This window comes from Motacilla alba, chromosome 10, assembly GCF_015832195.1.
Source record: "Motacilla alba alba isolate MOTALB_02 chromosome 10, Motacilla_alba_V1.0_pri, whole genome shotgun sequence".
NCBI classification, from domain to species: Eukaryota; Metazoa; Chordata; class Aves; order Passeriformes; family Motacillidae; genus Motacilla; species Motacilla alba.
Genome location: NC_052025.1, coordinates 12,799,927 through 12,819,100, shown reverse-complemented (window position 1 = coordinate 12,819,100; position 19,174 = coordinate 12,799,927). Strand labels below are relative to the sequence as shown.

The 19,174-nt window shown below is 49.5% G+C and overlaps 2 protein-coding genes across 2 annotated transcripts; one reads left to right on the top strand and one right to left on the bottom strand.

The window, feature by feature from the left end:
- Window positions 1-297: 297 nt before the first annotated feature.
- Window positions 298-5,674, bottom strand: PEX11A (peroxisomal biogenesis factor 11 alpha). The gene is made up of 3 exons (XM_038147462.1): window positions 5,532-5,674; window positions 4,904-5,019; window positions 298-3,372 (listed from the first exon to the last, which is right to left on the bottom strand). Exons 1-3 carry the CDS (start codon window positions 5,585-5,587, stop codon window positions 2,807-2,809), a joined length of 738 nt encoding a protein of 245 aa, XP_038003390.1. The 5' UTR covers window positions 5,588-5,674; the 3' UTR covers window positions 298-2,806.
- On the top strand, window positions 5,658-17,144 carry WDR93 (WD repeat domain 93). Its single transcript, XM_038147461.1, has 16 exons — window positions 5,658-6,087; window positions 6,404-6,715; window positions 7,410-7,605; window positions 8,212-8,276; window positions 8,499-8,577; window positions 9,429-9,556; window positions 11,033-11,120; window positions 11,678-11,855; window positions 12,059-12,126; window positions 12,646-12,732; window positions 13,054-13,185; window positions 13,669-13,900; window positions 14,536-14,596; window positions 15,314-15,470; window positions 15,597-15,798; window positions 16,890-17,144. Exons 2-16 carry the CDS (start codon window positions 6,452-6,454, stop codon window positions 16,999-17,001), a joined length of 2,049 nt encoding a protein of 682 aa, XP_038003389.1. The 5' UTR covers window positions 5,658-6,087; window positions 6,404-6,451; the 3' UTR covers window positions 17,002-17,144.
- Window positions 17,145-19,174: the final 2,030 nt, after the last annotated feature.

Sequence of the window (19,174 nt, the reverse complement as noted above, 5' to 3'; positions counted from 1 at the left end):
TCAAAGGCAGCTGATGGCAATTCCCAAAACACCTCCTTGTTTCAGGGCATTCTAAGGATGCAGTTTAACCTGATACTCAATATCTCTTCATGGTTTTGCAGCTGAAATTGTGATTCTAAATGAGCTGGATGAATCTAGCTGCCAACTGGGTACTGCAAAAGGAAAGCTCTAGAACCCACTCCCAGGCAATGTCTCTTTAAGAGTATCACCCTACATAAAATTCAGAGGTGGGAGGAATTCTCCTTCCTTCAGCATCTCTTTACACCACCTTCCAAGCCATACACAGACACAGTGTCACACTCACCACAGTTTATTGCTTATGTTCAAACATCTTGTTCTTACTCCAACTGCTGTATTAGAAACAGATACAAAAAAAGGCACTAAAAGGATTTGCTCCATATGATCACAATCCTATGGGTTCGGTCACATTATGTTCAGGTACCTTAAATGACCAGCCTCCAGCTGGGGAGCAGAAGGCAAATATTAGTGCTCAACATCCAGTAAACAGAGGTACTCTTGTGTGTTCCAGCCTACATCATGGAGAATGGGATAGGCAGGGCTGAGACAGGCTGAAAACTCACCCCCATTTCCCTCAATAAGGCTGTACAAGCTAATCCACACCAGGCCCTACGGGAGAAACATCAAAGCCTGGCTCAGGGCTTGGCACAGTGTTTGCCTGCAGGGCACAGGGAGGGAGACTGAGCTCTATCAATGGCTCTCCCTGAAAAGTGTAAGAGAGAAAGAGAAAGCAGCTGGCAAACCAGTGAAAGTATTTTGTGAAGTACTTTGCATCTGAGAGCTCCCCTGAGTGGGACTGAAAACACATTTTTAGCAGTAAGATGGAATTCTGTAGACAAAAGCTGGTCAAACCTCCACTGTCAGATGATAGAGACTCCCTTTCTTCCAGAGGTTGCTACACACTGAGGTAATGATCAACTCTAAGGTAGGGATGGCTTCCACATTGCCAGGAGATGAAAGACAAATGGAGAAAGAAACAACAAAAAAAAATTCCATTGTTATAAAGGAGAGGAAGGCTAGAATATAGCCTACAATATATATCCCACACACAATGCTCCATTTTGGCCTGAACTGCCAGTTGCTTCTACTTTTAGTGCTGCTCATTTCCATATTGAAAAGAAGAGCTGCTGAAGGCCACCTCTGGTCTTCAAACACACTCAATTACCCTGCCCAGCAACCTCTTTCTTTTTAAACACTTCATTGGCAGGCTATCACTTCATATTCAAACTGGAAGTAATTCCAAGCCTAACCACAACTTCGGGTAAACTGGAGCAGTGCCTCACCTGCTTACTTAATTCCACATCCTTTGCCTTTTAATAAAGGGGACCCACACCTTTTAATTTTCTGGTTTTAGATAGTATCAGAAATAATAAGAGAGAACTTTGGTCCAGGTTAGTCTGTTCACATCTCCTTGACAGATTAAACAAGGACTTCTTACATCAGAACACACAGGCCTAACTCTGATGAAGAAAAATGTTAAATTTATCTCCTGTATAACGTGCAATTCTGTCTCAGATGGTGTCAAACTGGTACTCTGCAAAGTCAGGAGCAGCAAAACCTGCATGCCATGCTAGAGAGCTGGACACAGCATTTCTCTTTTAACCCAGTTACACTGCCAGCCATCACTGCCAGTGAGGTCAGTGATGAACAATAACACAGTTGCAAGGCAACAAAATGAGGCATTTTCAAATGGTTGAACCCATTCAGCCAGCGAGGGAACACACAAGCAATCATGTGGTCATGAGCAGGGAGGATAGGGAGCACCAGAGAGAAAAGGCTAAACCATGAACGCCCAAATCCAGTAAAAAGCTTTCTTCCACACGGGATTCTGATGTTATCATGACAAACTCCATTCTCTTCCCTCCTGGAGCTCACACAACTAGAAACACGTCCCTGCAGTTTTTGTGACTCAACGAGCTCTGAGCCAGGCTTCTCTCCTTAACTGCATGTTCCAAACTCCTTATTACACTGGAATTTTTCATGTAAAATTAAAAGAGAAAAACAAGCTCCTTATCACAATATCATTAATGGAAAATAATTGTGCTTGCAGTTGCAGGGGTTTGGGAGTTAATATGCTGTCCTGCACCAAAGCCCTCAGCTGCGGCCTGCTGGAGCAGTCAGTCACTGGCCAACAGTCCCTGGCTCACAGTATCAAAGGAAACAAAGAAAGTGCAGATTTCTTGGGACAGGAGTTGGCATTCACTAGACTGCAGCTCCAGCACCACCGGTGCACACACCACAGAGGCCATTTCCAGGTACCATCACAGTGTGCTCAGCGCCTGCAGGGCACAGGATCCATAAACTCAAACCCATCAGAACACTCATCCCTGACTTCAGGCTGCTCTGACTGCAGCTCCTAACCCACCTTAGCCCCCTCTGACAATCTGACTGCAGGGACCTTGGATTAGTGAATTGAAACTTTCCAGTGTAAACATGATTAGTGTAGTCATGAATCATATACCTATTACAGTTGCCTATGCAGTTATTTCACAACCCTGTATTAAAATAAAGGAATATTTCCTTATCTAGCAGCCAAGTTCCAAGTCCTCTTTCTGTTTGTGAAATATTACTTGGCCTTTTCCTCTCTCCACCCCATCAGGGAGTGTGTCATGGCACTAAACTCATCTGCAAAGGCACAGAGAAGGAAAAAGGGCAGAATTCACTTCTTCAGAGGACAAAATTAATCTTGAGATTATTTTAAGACATGTTCATTTGAAAGTGCTATATGAAGATAAAAATCTGTCAGAGGATTAAAGCTGCAGCCTTATGCTATGCAGCTCCTTCTATGTCACTGTTTCAGCTTCAGATGTGGGCTTGCTAATGTGAGGATCCCCACCAGGGAGGAGAGGACGCCGCAGAAACCAATCACTCCTGGGTTGGTCTTGTAGATTCCCAGTGAATCCAAAGGGCCTGAGAGATCACAGAGGTTCTTCACCAAGTCCAGCAGCAAAGGAGGATTCCTTTTCAGTATCTGAAAGAGCTGGCAGAGAAAATTGTGCACACCATCGCTTTTCACGCCGTTTAGTTCCTCGCCATGTTTCTGCCATACGGAATTCTCCTTTGTCTTTTCTTCCAGTGCAGCTTGCTCCAGCCTCCAGGAGATCTCATACCAGTCCCTGGCCAGATTCATCAGGAGGGAGCAGTAGTAGCACTTGGTGGCCCAGGTGTGCCACTTGGGTTTGTCGACGTGCGGCTGGAGCCCGACGCTCCTGAGCCACAGCACGGCGTCGCACACGAAGTACAGGGCCCGGCTCAGGTGGGAGGCTGTGAGGCACAGGCGAGGAACCACCTCTGGCAGCTCTGCAGCTCTCCGGGCTGCCACCAAGGCGTGCACCATATTGCCCAGCCTGAACACTGCAAGAAACCCCAGACAGGTTAGCACGGCCCGGCCTGGCACAGAGCGCGGCCTGCCACGGCCCGCGTGTACTTTTACAAAACCTGGAGGGCTCCTGGCATTTGTATGTTTGAGCGCTTGCTAGAATGAGTGAGGAAAGGGGTGTAAACATCTCAGTTCTGTGTAAACATCACCAACCCAGGACATACACACAGGTTTGGTCAATAGCCAGGACTTGCAGCCTGTCTTGCCACTCCGTTCTTGCACCTGGGGGCCCTCTGGACCAATCTCACCCTCGGCTCTGCAGGAGTCAGTGCCAGCAAATAAAGAACCCAAACAGAGCCTCCAATTTCAGCTGTACATTTCACTGGATTTCCCCTCACTTTGTGGACAGATGTTACTGCATTAACCCTATTGCAGCTGTGAGATACAAGTTGCCCGAGTGCCTGTGAAAGCTGGTGATTCACATGCTGAGCACAGAGACCAAAGTCTCTCCTCAGCCATGAATCTGTCACAGGCACATGCAGCTCCCTGCAAACCATGTGGAACACTGTATTCCATTTCAAGCTACAAGATATGGCAAACCTGCTTTCACCCGCTGCACCGTTTGGGTTTTGGCCCCTGAATGTTAATACAACATTATTGGAAACACTTTTTACACCCGGCTGCCTTGTCACAGTGACAGACGTTGACAGCACCCAAGCCTGGTGGCACTGCAAGAGCCCTGAATTTAGGCCTGGTGTCTATTAGTGATTTATTTAGCAGAAGCATGAGAATTATGGCTGTGCTGATAAACCAACTGGCCTCCCCACAAGAAACTACCATAACTCTAAAGCTAATGGAATAATAAACAAACCCATGGCAATAGGATAGACTAGAATATTTGTCTCCTGTGTTGCAGTTGTTCCAGGATTGAGCAATTGACAAGTGGGTGGAAGATCGAGCTGAAAACAAGCGATACACACATAGTAACAGTGTCATCATCGCGGATGCAACCGTGACACAGAACAGAGTGATGCAAATGGTCAGGCTGTACGCATGGAAGGGTATGTCATTTAGTAGGGTATAAATGCTAAAGAGATTAATATGTTAAGTAGGATATAAAAGCCACATTGAAGGATGGTCCTTCAGAGGTGATTTTGTGGGATGATGATCTTTCAGCACTGGGCTGTCTCAACCCATCAGCTGGAAGGATTAATGAGCACACAGTGAGCCAGCCTTGCCTCATAACCCTGGTCTGTCCTTGAACAGAGGTGACAGTTTGGCCTCTACAGCAACAGCTGACTGTAAACTTACTCCTCTCATCCTTGCAGCAGTAATTCTGATTGTCTAACTGAAGAGGAGGCTGAAGAATTAAAAAAAATCTATTTAGCCCTACCTAGCCTGGCAAGCCGTGGCAGGGATAAGGTCTATTGACAGTTTATACTCAATATACTAAAAGAAGTTTTGTGGTTCAAGGTAGGTTAACTACAGGAAACACAAGGCCAGGAGCTGTTTCACTGGAAGGAGCAAGTGAAGAAGGTCTTATCCCTCTAGACACCGGGTACTTACTTTTCCGGCCAGAGCTCATGCTAGATTCCAACTGCTTGAGTTTCATTACCAGCTTCTTTTTATCGGCTTTATTCTCTATTAAATAGCTAAGCAACATGCATGTGTACTGAGTGGCTCTGGAAGGGAAAAAACGAGGAGAGGGGGACACAGGTGAGACACAGACAATCACAGGATGGCAGCAGCAGGACAGGTTTATTTCACAGACTCAGAGCTGTCAGGGTAGGAAGGAGACCACGCAGTACAACCCCACAGTCAAGGCAGGATCACCTGGAGCGGGTGACACGGGAACGTGTCCGGGCGGGTCTGGAATGTCTCCGGAGAGGGAGACCCCAGCGCCTCCCCGGGCAGCCGCTCCAGCGCCCCGCCACCCGCAATGCACGCAGGCTCCTCCTCACGCCGAGGTGAAACTCCTGCTTTAGTTTATGGCCACGGCTCCTCGTCCTGTCGCTGGGCACGGCGGAGGAGGGTCCGGCACCATGGTCCCTCGGGCAGGGCGGGAGGAGCCCCCGGCCCGCGGCGGGGCCGGGCTGGATGCGGGCCCGGGGGGACGGGCACGGGCGCGGGGCCGCCGGCGGGCCCCGGCTCGCTGCTGGGGGTCCCGGGGGAACACGCCTGCCCCCACACTCACCGGAAGAGCTGGTCGCGGCCCTGGCAGCGGTTGGTGAAGTCCACGAAGCCCTCCATGGCTCGGCGGCACGGCGGGAGCAGCGCGGGGGCCGCGGCCGCTCCGCCCCGCCGCGCCCGGCCCCGCCCCGCCGCGGAACGCTCCCCTGCGCGCCGAGTTCCCGGCCGGGCTGCGGCACCGAGCGGCCGTTACCACGGCAACCGTCAACAACGGAGCGGCGGCGGTGTCACCCCCAAAGGCTTCCCCCGCCCTGGCGCCGCCGGCTGAGCTGCGGCGGATCCTCCGGGAAAGGGAAGGAGCCCGGCACGGCCCCTGGGCCCCCGGCACGGCCCCTGGGCCCCCGGCACGGCCCCTCGGCCCCCGGCCCCGCTCCGAGGTCAGGCCGCTGTGAGGGGTGGCGGCCGTGCGGGGCGCCCGCGTGAGCACGGCCCCGCCGCGGAGGTGAAGCTCGAAAGCACCCTTGGAAACGTGTCTTGGAAATGAAGTATAAAACTTGCAGTGAGAGCACCTGCCCTCAGAGTTAGTCGTTGGGATTTTACCCAGGCCAAACAAGTTCTGGGTAATTAACGAAGAACAAGATAATATTTTTGGATATTTTTAAATGCTTTGCATTAATTCTTACACAGGCTTTTGACAAAGTTTTTGGGCTCTCTTTACCGGTGAGCAGCCTGCAAATCCCTGTGTGGCCGAGATCCCCAGAGCAGGACAAAACCCCCGGGAAACAGAGGTGAAACCAGGAGAATTGAGCTGCACAGAGCAGGGTTGCTCTGACTATCCATACTGAAAGGAAACCCCCTTAGACATCATTAATCAAATTTTCCCCCATTACCTCATGAAAGAAAGTATTGAAGGACTCTTCGTTCTTCTGCATCCAGGGTGATTCCTGCATCCGTGGTGCGTTTTGCATCTGCAAAGGGAGAGCCATGGCGGTGAATACCCGGAAGCATCCCCTGGAGATTCCCCCACCATCGGGAAAGGACTGGCCAAAGGAAGAGGAGGAAAATTTCTTCCTGCTGGATCCCGATCGAAAGCGTGATGTGTTGCCGCAGCCCTTCAGGATGATCAGCAAACTGGTGATGCAGGTTTTTGAGAGTGCTGTGGAAATCATTGAAAAAAGGGAGATGCTCCGAGAAGCCCAAAAACGAAAGGTCCAGCCCATAAAATGCTTTCCTACAGCTGAATTCCAGGTACAGAGCCTCTCCCAGCAGAGACAGCATTAACCACCACAGCAGATCTTGTCATTCTCCTGCTCATGACCTTCCCCAGAACGCACCACCATCTCACTGGTTCAGCTTAAAAGCCTGCAGCTTGTCTGACAGGTTCTGCTTCCCACCCAACTATCACACCTCTAGGTATTAAACACTAAATTCACCTTCTGCTTCCCAGGCTGGCTCCACCCTTGCTGGCTGGGGAGAAGGCGATTAGCCAGTGGCACACAAGTGGGCAAGCTCAGCTCTGTGCTCTGCTGAATACTCCAGTGGGAGCAGAATGGCAGTGCTGCCTTCCCCGAGGTCATGTGGGGGTGTCCAGGAGGATGCTCTGGTGTCTGCTGGTGTTCTGTCATTTCCTGGAGGAGTTCAGCATCCCATCACAGCTCGGCACTGGAATGGAAGGGCTGAAATCTCCTGAGTTCTTGGCCTTCAAAGCCCCTTCTGTTTGTGGGAAGGGGAAAGATGGGAGAAAACTTTCTCATTCCTAACAGAGACCAATTTCTGTGACAGAGATGACAGACCCTCCCTTGCTCTTGTGGGGAAAGAATGTGTCAAAAGGCTTCCCTTGTGGAATAAATCAGCATTTTCTGGTGAAGAGGCCAGGAATATATCATTAGTGTGGCTGATGAGAATGCAGTTGTGTGCACTCATCTTTTCCCTTTTTTGGTAGGTAACTGAAAGAGCCAATTGCCTTGCAGTGTCTGGAAAATACGTCTTTGTGGGTCTGTCCGTGGGTCTGGCTGCCTTCAACACGTGTGACTTCAAGGATGTCTGTGCTTGGGATGCAGCCAAGACAGAGATCTGTGCCATCCATGCCTCGGATCTGGGGAACGAGTGCCACGTGCTGCTTGCTGTGGATGAAATGGGTTAGTGTGCCGTGGATTTCTTTGCCCTAACTGGGGGTTAGCTGGCTCTGGAGCTGAACTGGCAGTGCTACAGGAGCAGCATTAGGGTGGCTGAGAAGTTTCCTAGAAAGCCCTGCAGAGAGGGCGTTGGACAGCTAACAGATTGCAGGGTGGCAGAGTGGCCTTAGGGCCTTGTGATTAGCAGAGGCTCTGGGTTTGGTGGCTTTTGGGGCACAGCAGAGGCAGGTGCAGAGCTGAGGGTGAAGCACAGTAAAATTTAGGAACATCTTGGGCCGGGCAGAAAGAACTCTTGCTCGGTATGACCTCCTGCCTGTGAGCTGCCCCTGCACCTGCACTAGTTTGTCGGTGAATCTGGAAGTTGTCTCTCTGGTGGAGACACTTTTCAGACTGGCTTATCCATCTCTGGGCACAACCAAAGGTTTACTGGTGCTTGCATAAGGAAGCCAGCAGAAGTTTAGTGCTGGAAACAGTGGGATACTGTTCCTTGGGCCCAGGAAGTAATGCAATCCTGCTCACTCTCCTGCACATGTTGTAACAGCCATCTCCCAAGAGCATGGCTAACAGTCATTCACTTTTCTCTCCCTCCTTCTACAATTTCTATTTCAGGGCTTGCCTGGCTCTTCTGCTTTCACAAGGAAAGCTTCCTGCTCATTAAAATCCTGAATGAAGTGGTAAGTGCTGAGCTAATTCCATGGACACGGGGCACAGGCTGGGAAGTAATCAATCATGAGGAGTACCAGTTACCCTCAGAAATTTATTCACAGGCAGTAGTGCTCCAAGACTGCTGCCCAGTATTTACTTTTGTTCTTCCAACAGTCTAGCTGGCCTTCAGCCTGTTGAGAACTGCGTGAGGCCAGGGAACTTGCTTTGATCAGCCTGTTTTTCCTTGGCAGGAGGACATCAGCCAGCGAAGCCCTTGTGTGGAGGTGGTGCTGTCCCGAGGAGGTGATTATGCAGGAATCCTGCTGCAAGGCAAGTGCAGGAACATGCTGTGCTTGGAGACTCTTGTGTTCTATCAGAGGGGCAGCAGCAATGTTTTTAGAATGCTGCAAGTGGTCTGGATACCCAGGGATCCTTTTTAATCCTCCCAGTTCCCCCTCTGCCCTAAAGAGCAGCCCCTGCCACTCCCTGTCCCTTCCAAAATGCTTGGTGTGCACCAGACAGATCCCAAAGGTGAGCTGTCTGGAGCTGGTCACTGCAGTCCCCAGCTCCCAGGAGGCTCAGTGAAAGCAGGTTTCCCTCTCTCCTGAAGTACCAAACACAGTTCTTCCTCTGCTTTGCTATGGCTCACTTTTACACTGGAAAGATGTAGACCTGAAGAATTTTCTCTGCAGATATAGGCCAGAGAGCATGGAGAGCCTCTAAAAACACAACAAGAAACTCCTTGTTACCATGTTCCTCTGTTTCATGGCAGCTGAATCCGTGGCAGGCAGGTTTTCTGGACCTATGTTTGGTGGGATCTGCCTGGACACATGCTGAGAATGAGACATGTAGCAGAGAACTAATGTGAGACCATGCCTCACTTTCTACTTTCTACTCTACTACTCAGAGGCTACAAGTCAGGTTCTTGACTGAGAAGCTTAATGGAATTCCTTTGATGGGTGTGGGACCTTGAGGATTGAGCTGGAGGCTGAGATGTCAGTCTCAATCAAGCATGTCAGGCCTTAAGTGAGAGGAGAGGTGGTCTGCATGGAGTTGACAGAGATTTTACATTTCAAAAAATACACAAAGCTTTTTATAAAGGATAAAAGACAACAGAGGCTGCTTGCCTGAAAGACCTTTCCTCCTCATTTCCAATTGCTTAACATGGTTTCCCAATGCAGACAGCACCGAAGCTTGGCTGGAGATCTACCAATTGCCTAAGGATTCCTGGCTGACAGAGATGGAAGAGAACACAGGAGCTGCAGAAGAGCTGGCTTGCAGTGAGAGGAGGTCGAGCTGCTCTTCTGTGGTACAAAACAGTTCCATCTCCCTCTGTGCTGTTTTTTCTTTGACCTTTTTGCCCACAGGTCTTCCCCCAAGCCTTGCTGCTGCAGACAGTGACAGCAAGACACAGCCTGCAACCTCGTGTTGGCCCAAGGGGATGGTGTGTGTGTGTCTGCAGCTGCTGCAGCTGCCCTTCCCACATTTCATAAGGCCTTTGTGCTATTGGGACATGTTTACCCTCCCAAGACAGGCTTTCTGAAGAGATTCCCCTGGTCCCAGGGTTCATGTTCTTGCTGCCCCTCCCTGAAACTGGCAGCTCATTTCTCGGCAGTATTGCTCCATCTGAGGGGGCCCTGGGTAAGGGCATTCCCACAGGGCTTCTCCCTTGTGTTACTGGGGGAAGGAGGAGTGGGAATCAGGCAGGATGCCTCTGTTTGGGAGTCTGGCCCTGAAGCAGGGTTTGTGTTATAGATTATATACAAGAAGAGCCTGGTGGGGTCACAGCCTCACCCACCTGAGCAGGGCAGTCTCTGCCTGTGTGCACTAACCACGGTCAGCTCTGTTCTCAGGCAGAAAACTGAGGAGCTGCATGGAGACAGTTCTGCAGAGATGGTCACTGGCCTCAGGGACTGTCCTGAGCTGCCATGGGGAATTTTAAGTGCTGAGTCAGGGCTTAACCCTCCCCTTTATCACTTTCACCTCTCAGCACGCAGACACCTCCTTCCCAGCACCTTGAACTAACCCTCTGTCACAGCAGCTCCTAACTCTTTCCTCTTCCTTCAGCAAAGTCTTTCCTGGACATTTAAGAGGGAACTGCTCTCAGCCTTGTCCTCAGGGCAGACACCCTGCTTAACTTAGTGAAGCCAAAACCAAACGCTCAAGCATTCTCTCTTTGCTGATTCTGTGCAAACTATCCAAGTTCCTGCCCCTTCCTTCTCAGACTGGCTGATTATTAAGCCAGACCTTTTGTGTTTAGCCCAATGTCAATGTGTGTGGGGTGATGGTGGTGGGCACACACTGATGTTGGCCCCCTGTTACAATTTTCTTTTCCCAGCCAAGCATAAATGTGAGGAGGAGCCCCGGCCCTCCTCCAGTCTTGGGCTCTGTGAACTAAAATCTGGTTCTTGCTTTCAGGAGACACCCTTCAACCTTTAGTCCTGCTTCTTTTTTTAATTTTTTTTCCCTTTATTTTCTGAGCATTGCCGTGACTCACACAGGCCTGTGCCGCAACAGGAATAATTGAGAGATGGCACAAAGACAGGAGCCTGGGCAGGACATCCTTGTAATGTAGTTGGGAAAGCAGTGATGCCCTCAAGCTTCTGTGTTTTGGCCTGAAGAATGAGCCCAAACCCAGTATCTCCCAGACAGTGCCAGCCATCCTTTGCATACACAAAGGAGTTTTTCCTGAATTCTTTAGGAAGCACTTGATTCCCACGAGCAGGTGAAAACTGATCAGTGTAGCACACACCACAGTTCTCAGGTGGGCACTTTTCTGTTGCAGGAGCTTCCTGTGCCTGCAATCCAAGCTGATGTAAAGCTGGATCCCCCAGTGCTGCTGCTGACAGTGAAGCCACCCAAACCCATTACAGGTCAGGACTGAGTCTGTATGTGCAGCCTGGTTCAGGTGGCAAAGGCAGCATGGCCCCTATAAATACAGAACAGGTCAGAAAGTCTCAGAACATGATCCCTGGTCCTTTCCTGACCTGGCTGTCTAGTTATATGTAATCCTGTAGTGGGAGTTGCTTCCTCCCAGACCATCTCACATGTCACCTTTGCCAGCACAAAGTGCTTCAGAGTGTCTCAGAGGGGGTGTCATTGGAGAGGGAGGAGGCTGCTTCCTAGATCTAGCAGCACTCCTAGTTCATCACTCTGAGTCCTGGAATTATTGGAAAATGCCAAGGATGAGGAGGGGACAGGCTTTATGTTGGAAAATGCACAGAGAGGCAAGGTGAGTGGGTCCTGAGCAGTCTTGCCCTAATCCCTGCATTCCAATACTGGAAAATGAACTTGTGGTATGAAAAGTCCCACACAAGATAAAGTGTTTTCTGCCTCAAGACCATGCCACCCCCAAATGCCTCCATGGTGTTTGCTTCATGGTTTCTGCTTCTCCAGGACTGTGCCTTTTCCCTTGGTGTTCCCAATCCAGGCACTAGTTTTAAAGGCCCTTTGGATGCCTTGAAGGAAGTGGATGATGGCAGCGTGCTTGGCTTGGGGTACAACCACCTAATCAAGGATTCCCAGTGGGAGCTGCAGGAAGCAATCTTCTGTAGCACTTACCAGGAGTATCTGGAGGCTGAGGGTGTGATCAAGGAGGAGATCCCCAGGTGAGTGGCAGCACCAGCCAGGATTCAGTCCATGAGCCATCCACACAGGGCACTGAGTTGGATGTAGATGGAAGCCTCTATGTTTGCTTTGCTTCCTTCATCCCAAGGCTTCAGGGCAGGGGGCTGGAGACATTCCAGGTCTTGTCACAGTGCTGTCTACTTATCAAAGCCTTTCTTTTACGTGTATTTCTTCCTTTTTTCAGACATGCTACCTTTCATTTCTTCCTTCCTAGCCGGATCCTGGTGGGACCAGAAATGGAAGAACAGCCAGGTAATCCAAATGGACAAAAAGCTGTTAATCTGTGAAGCACAGTCACTGCATGACATCGAGCTCCAGTGAGAGCTCAGTGGGTCTGGCTTGCATCCACTCGATAAGTTCCATCTCCAAGGACATAAAAAAAACCCTGCCAGCCCTAAGACTTATAAGTCAGTTACTGGCATGGAGTAAAAAAAAAAACTTATTTTCATATTTTAAAAAGACTCCACAACCTTCCTCCTGAAAAAAAAACCCCAACCAAATCAAAGCAACCCCCCAAAAAAATTAAAAAGGAGGCATATAGTCCATATTAAAAACAAAAACAAAAACAAAAAACAAAAAACCCACAACAAAAACCCCAAACCAAACAAAAGGAGAGGTTGTTCTGGTTTAGTTTCAGTGTGAGCAGAATTTCTATCAGGAGTACCATGAAAGCTGTAATGAAAGCTTTCTAATGGTGTTTTGGTGTCCTGGATTGTTCCTTTCTTTGTCCCCAGTCTTCTTCTCTTTTTGCCATCCCTTTCTCTGTACCAGATATTCCAGCTGGCATCGGTGTGCATTGGGATGGAAACCACAATTTCTGCTTGTACTTACTCAACCCTTCACTCAAGGACAAAGCAGGTAAGAAAGTTTTGCTTTCTCTAGCAGAGCACTCTGTTGGGAGTGGGAGTGCTCTGTGGCCAGGGGCTCTCATTCTGCCAGGTCTTCATGATTCAGGGAAATGAGGAATTGGCAGGAAAGCTGACTTGTATCTTGTGGGTTAGGCTGGCATTTGGATTGTGGGGCTCTGTGTTGCACAGACTGGCCGTGTTTTTAGTGAAGCCACTCTGGCAGGAGGCAGCAGAATGGTGCATGTTTGATGGGGAAAATGGATGCCAGTACGACGTGAGAGAATGTTCTGCACCTTCTTACAGTTGTCTCTCTTCATGCCATTCTGTTTAGGTTCTGATCTGAAACCTGATGTTGTGTGGCCGTGTGCAGCTCCAATTGCATGCTCAGCTGTCAGTTCCTGCTCCAGGTACCTGGCACTGGCAGGTGAAGATGCAACAATAACTATTTGGGACAAGCACCTAGGTGAGCTTGCCCTTTGGGACTCTGTATTGGGATCACTGTGGATAAATTGCACCTTTGAGTTTGAGGCTCAGACTTAGTGTGAATAAAGGGCTGGTGGTGATTTTACAAGGAAATCTGAAAACAGTAGTCATCTATTGGATGCTTGGCCAGCACGACTGCCCTGGCCCCTGCAGAACCATCCCCGTGCTGGGCAATGCAGGGGCTGGAGCTGCTGCAGCAAGGACTGATCAGTCTTGCCCTGAGGCTTGAGACAGTGACAGTCACTCCTTTGCCACTGCACTCTAAGGTCACTTTGGGGACTGTTGTGGCACCACAGTTCAGGCTGCCATCAGTGCTAGTGTCATCCTGCCATGATGCAGGGACTCTCCTGGCAGAAGAATCTTCTTCTGCCATCTGCTTGTTCGCCCTCTGAGTGGGCCACACTCCAAACTAAGCTTTGCTTGGAGAAATGACCAGTTCCTATTTTCTTCCTTCCTTCCTCAGGATACCCACTGTCTGTGACTGCCATTCTAGAGGAACGTTTCATCCGTAGTATCCACTTTCTGGATGCTTCTGCAGCTGCCAGTGATGAGACATGTGGTACAGATCCTGTCCATTGTGGTGCACATCGTGTCTGTCCCATCATACAGCTTCTAGTGCTGTGTACAGACAGCTCTTTCTATTTGGTGAAGGCACCCAAGGCTGGGAAGTCCAGCATCACACTCCTGGCAGACAGGTGAGGTAGACTCCAGCCAAAGAAGCCGTGGTTATAGTGATCCAGTCTAACAGGGAGCCCCAGATTTCTGTGGAGTAGAGATCTTCTCGCTGTTTTTACCCACATGGCTCTGCCATGCTGCTGTCAGCAGCAAATGTGGTTTTGCTAGTGCTAAAATTCAATGGTTTGCCAGAATTAGGGGTGTTTCTGGGTTCTTCTGTGCACCAGAACACAAATACTTCTAGCACAGCTCCGGGGCTGATGCTGAACTATTTGTGTCTCTGCTGGATACCCAGGGGAATTTTTTCTTCCCTCCTCTGCCCTTCAGAATACCATTCCCCTAGAAGTCAGAATAAACATTTATTGCCATCTTTCTACCATTTTTGTGTTCACTTATCCCCCTGCTCTGAAGACTCTGGATCCATGCCTCCCTGGCAGGCAGGGATTTGTATCTCCAATGCAGTTCCCAGGCAGGTTTGCACAGGGATAGGCCTCGAGGGTTCCTGCCCAGGAAGAGACAGGCTTTTTCTCTATAAAGAAGGGGCCTGGCAGGGACTATTTTCCAGTCAGTGTGCCACAAATTGCCACTGTCATTATCACAGCCTCTCAGTACGTGCCAGATACATGCAAAGCATAAACCTGTGTCTCTTTCACAGGCCTGAAAATCCAAATCTTACTGTCAGTGCAGTGATGCCTGTCCTGGCCTTCCCCAGTGCAGTGAGTATTACTGCCAGCTCTCTTAACTCTGGGTGGGAACTCATGTCCAGCTGTGCTGGGATCTTGCTTCCAACAAGGACAGTAACTGGGTGCCTAGAAGAATAACGAGCAGAGCAATCAGATACGATTGCCTCACATCCTTTCCAGCCTCCAAATATTTTTGGTGTGAAGACTTCCTGCACCAGTTGCAGGGCTGTGTGTAGCTGGTAATGCTCAAAGGATTTCTCTTCCATGATCTTACTCAGTATCCCCTTGCACTTGTGTCCTCCAACTGGCCACTGAGATGCACATGGACAGGTCCATCTGGAATGTGGGAGGGTTCAGCCATGAAGCCTCAGGCATCAGGGTCAGATATGAGGGGGCAACATGGGGAGGAAGGTACAAACACAAATCCAGCCAGACCTTAAAAATGGCCTCAGAAAGTTTGCAGGCATGGGGAGGAAAGGACTAAAAGCCATTCACCATAGCAGCCATGCAGAAAGCTGGATCTACCTAATTTCTAATGTGCCCTGTTGCCCTTTTCCAATCTAAACCTCCAGCAGTTTCAGTCCAAGTTCCCTGCAAAGGCTGTTCTTCATCTCTGTCACCCTATGACTATGGGGCAGGCAAAGAAAACAGCATCATAGTTGGGGATGTGAAGTCCTGGATGTCATCTCAAGTCCTTTACAGAAAATGTTTTTCACTTGTTTTACCCATTTGTCAATTTTGCTGCTTCAGGTCCTGATCTTCTGCTGGGATGGCACAGTGTCCCTGATGAACACTGACACATCACAGACTGTTTACTGCTTCTGCACCCCACCTTCTCATGCTGTAGCACCTGCCTGGCAGCCAGTGTTCACAGTGGACAGTGTGAACTGCTGCTTGCTGCTCCGAGGTGGGTGACGCCTCAGGGTGGTCGTAGGTACACCATCACTGGGGGCATTCAGGTGCGCACTGGTCCTTGATTGTTCTTGTTGTGTGACTCCTGCTGCAGTAGCTCACTGTTCTTGTCTCTGTCTAGGAGATGAGCACCCGCATGCAGATGAATTCATCCAGAGCAAAACCACTCACAGCACCATCTTCCTTTTTGACTTCAACTCCTACCCCCTGAAGGAGGCTTTCCCAAAGAAACCAGATTTGCCTCTCAAACCCGTGCAGGAACTGCAGTGGATTGAGAGATGTAACATGTTTTTACATGATAGGCTTCGTTTTCTGCCTGAGAGGTAAGTGCCCCTGCATTATTGGCAGCTGTGGTGTTGCTGAGTTCATGCAAGGTCTCATCCTGGAGCTTTTGGGTTGTTCTGTGTGCTGTGAGAGATTTGTGTCTGAACAAGGTTGGTGTTCAGGCAGCTGGATTCCTGACAGCCACCCAGAACCCTTCCTCCTCTCCCTTCTGTCCTTGCTAGAACAGCTTCACCTGTAAGCCAGCATGCAAGTTCTAATGTGATTTTGTGCGACACAGTTTTGTACAAGCTTGCCAGGGAGTATGATCCTCACGTGTTTGCGTCCTCCTTTATACCCCGCAGCCAGGCAGAGCTGGGATCCCTCTGTACCTCTCTCGACCCCCGCATTCCCGGGTGCCTGCGATGTTTGAGTGGTTTGTGCTGGAGGTTCCTCGGCTGGAGCCGGTCCCCGGCAGGCTCGGGGCTGGTGCATCGCGCCGCTGCTGTCATTAGATGGCACTGTGACATCTCTTTTTGGGGTCCTTTGCCTTGAGTTCTGTTGGGAACCTGGCGCTAGATCCGTGTCAGTATTTTGTATCTTCTTTTCACTATGCTTTAATTTTCCAGTTCGAAAAGAAACAGGTGGGTGCAGGTGCGACCTTATAGCACATATCTATTACCTGGTAGCCTTTCCTAATTCCTTGTCTCCAGGGTGAATCCTGTGGATTGTCTGGCTAGTTAAGTGCAGAAAAGTTCCATCCTATGTTACCAGCCAGCAGTTCTGTCCCTCCTTCTCAAAATGCTGGAGAGGAGACTCTTGTCTGCCTTATACCAGAGAACTGGGGAGTCAGCACCTCCAGGATATCTTGCTCCCTGGGAACTGAGAGCTGAAGCCAGAGCAGTGCAAATACAACTGCAGTGGGACCTGTGTCTACAGAGATCTAGAGACAACAGAAATTCAAAGGCCCCTGCTCTCAGGAACAGTGAACTTGACTATTGATTGGCATGAGGGAATCACTGAGATTTTTAGACACAGGAGTAGAACTGCTTAATTGGTAGAGAGCCCCAGGGACCCTTGGGGGTATTGTCTGAGCACTGGGGGAATGTCAGGGACTGTTTTAGTTTTAACCACCCTTTCCCCACCATTTTAGGCAGCAGGTACTGCTGGAAATGGAGAAGCAGGAATACTGGGATTGTCTGCAGGCACAGGCAGCTGCCATGGACAATGAGAGAGAGAAAGTGAAGGGAGAGAAGAAGCAGTAGCCAGCCTTGCATCCTGAGGGCCAGGCTCATGATCCAGCACTGACATTTTGATAGACACTCTATTGCAATAACCTCTCTCCCTGAGACGTGGAGCATCAGAGCAATCTGGTATGTTACAGTAATAGGCTGCACCTTAATAAAGCCTTTCCTCCATTAAGAGTCTCTTGCTTTTCATAGGACTGGCATTTCGTCAGACTCTGATTTTCTGTCTTGTGCTGCTGCAGCTCACCAGTGGGTCTCATTTTCTGTTCCTACCCAGATGGACAGCCATCAGCATCCTTGTGCTTAACCAGAAACCTTGTCCTTTCAAAGGAGGCAGCAAATTGGCTGTGGAGGTGTCTTCCCTCAAAGCACAGCAGTGCTAAGCAGCAGTGACAGTGCAGAGTGTGACAGGCCTGACATAGCTTGTTCTGCAGTTGTTTCTCTTGACTTCAAAGCAAGCAGTTTTGGGATAAGGCTGGCTAGGAATTGCAGCCTGGAAGGTCCATGAGAAATCTTCAGTCTTTTTACAACTGATCATGCTTCTGGGATGACTGCCTAACCCACAAGGAATCTGACAAATCTCCCAGGAACAGCTCCAGTCTGTGTGCATGGGGGACATTTTTTTTCCCCCAGGTCTCCCTCCAGTGCCTCCCACAAAGGTTCAGGAGAGCACCAATGCAGGGTGCCAGGGATTCAGCACAGCATGTGCTGTGTAGACGCTCTCATGCCAAGGTCCCATTTCAGTTTTCCATAGCAAGTTGACTTGTTTTGGGCTGAGTTTTGATGAGAGGTTTCAGCTCATCCTCTGGAAATGAAGTCAGCCAATCTGCTGGGGAGATAGGAAAAGGGAGAAACATTCCATTTGTTTCACAGCCTCAGATGCCTGGCTTTGCTCTGGAGTAGGACAAACTATTTGAATTAAACCTTCCTATTTGCTACCTTTGTGAAGGCTCTGAGGGCAGTAGTAAAAGCTTTTGTACTGTCATTTTCCATCTGCCACAGATTACAGCTTCACAGCTCCTCTGATTGTTACGGATATTGGAACTGGGCTGTGTGAGCTCTTGCCATCTGCCTCAGTGCAAAGCTGGGTGGGTGAGCCCAAACCACCCTCAATGCCTGTTTAAACCCAGCCACCTGGGTCAGCACTGAAGTGAACAAGGAGCACTCCTCCATCCTTCCTTCTGTTCTTGCTGTGGTGGCCATAGAGCTTAATTATTTTGTTTCTATGGTACTTTCAGAAACAATAGGCCTTCTGCCATAGCCAGGCATTGGGGATTACTTGGGGCAGGAATCCCTATTCCTACATTGCTTCCCATGCTGCAGAAAGGCAGCACAACAAATACGTGGCCCCTTGAGCAGCACTGGGTCTAGTTCTTGCTATTTGTGCAAATATAAAGGGTCAGGGGATCTGTGCCATTAATCCTACCCCACCTGCTTTCCATCCAGAAGAGGATCAGGGCTTGCCTGGCATCAGAAGAGGCAGGACAGGAACTGCTGAACAGTTGGATTACTGTGCATCCACCAGTTTGTGTGTACTCCTCTCAAGATGTACTTGTTTGTTTGCAGTTAGAATTTGCTCTAAGATTCTAATCATGTGCTTGGCCAAGATAACTAGGAGCTGGCAGGCTCCACACAGAAAGGAAAACAACAAGCAGCTGCAGGAGGCTGATGAAGAGCCTTTGTTTTAACTCATGATTTCAGCAGGGGACCATTTGTTTCCTGCTTCTTCGAGGGATACACAAAAATTGGCATGCTCAGTGTGTTGACACGTGTGTTAGTGATGGAGCTCTGTGCTGAGCTCCACAGCATGTTCTGGAGACAAGCACAGGCACCTGATTGCTCGTTCAAACACAATGCCCTTGGCAGGCACGCTTTAATCCCTGGTCACTCTGTGAGCCCTAGGCAGCTGAACAGACAAGAGAATTGTCTGTTCCAATTTCAGCTGTTCTGCTGCTGGAAACTGTAGAAAGGCCTTGAGTAGTATCATATATGTGTATCTCACCACCAAAAGATGAAATTGTGAATTCTGGCTGGGCCAGCTCCTAGCTCAGTGCCAAGTTCAGTGAAATCAGAGGTGCTCACGGTATAATAGGAGCAATTTGGCTCTGTATTTTAAAAAAGTAAAAGACAGTTAAAAGATCAGTTGATGGCTAGAGAAAGCTGTAAGGGAGGAAGAGGAGCTCAGATCCAC

Excerpts from the sequence above, each read along its gene's own strand:
- PEX11A (XM_038147462.1), bottom strand. The coding sequence starts at position 5,587 with ATGGAGGGCTTCGTGGACTTCACCAACCGCTGCCAGGGCCGCGACCAG. Across the intron at positions 5,020-5,531 it reads GGCCGCGACCAGCTCTTCCG|AGCCACTCAGTACACATGCA; the intron begins GTGAGTGTGGGG and ends TTTCCCTTCCAG. Across the intron at positions 3,373-4,903 it reads CATGAGCTCTGGCCGGAAAA|TGTTCAGGCTGGGCAATATG; the intron begins GTAAGTACCCGG and ends GGTTTCTTGCAG.
- WDR93 (XM_038147461.1), top strand. The coding sequence starts at position 6,452 with ATGGCGGTGAATACCCGGAAGCATCCCCTGGAGATTCCCCCACCATCG. Across the intron at positions 8,578-9,428 it reads TGCAGGAATCCTGCTGCAAG|ACAGCACCGAAGCTTGGCTG; the intron begins GCAAGTGCAGGA and ends TTCCCAATGCAG. Across the intron at positions 11,856-12,058 it reads ATCAAGGAGGAGATCCCCAG|ACATGCTACCTTTCATTTCT; the intron begins GTGAGTGGCAGC and ends TCCTTTTTTCAG.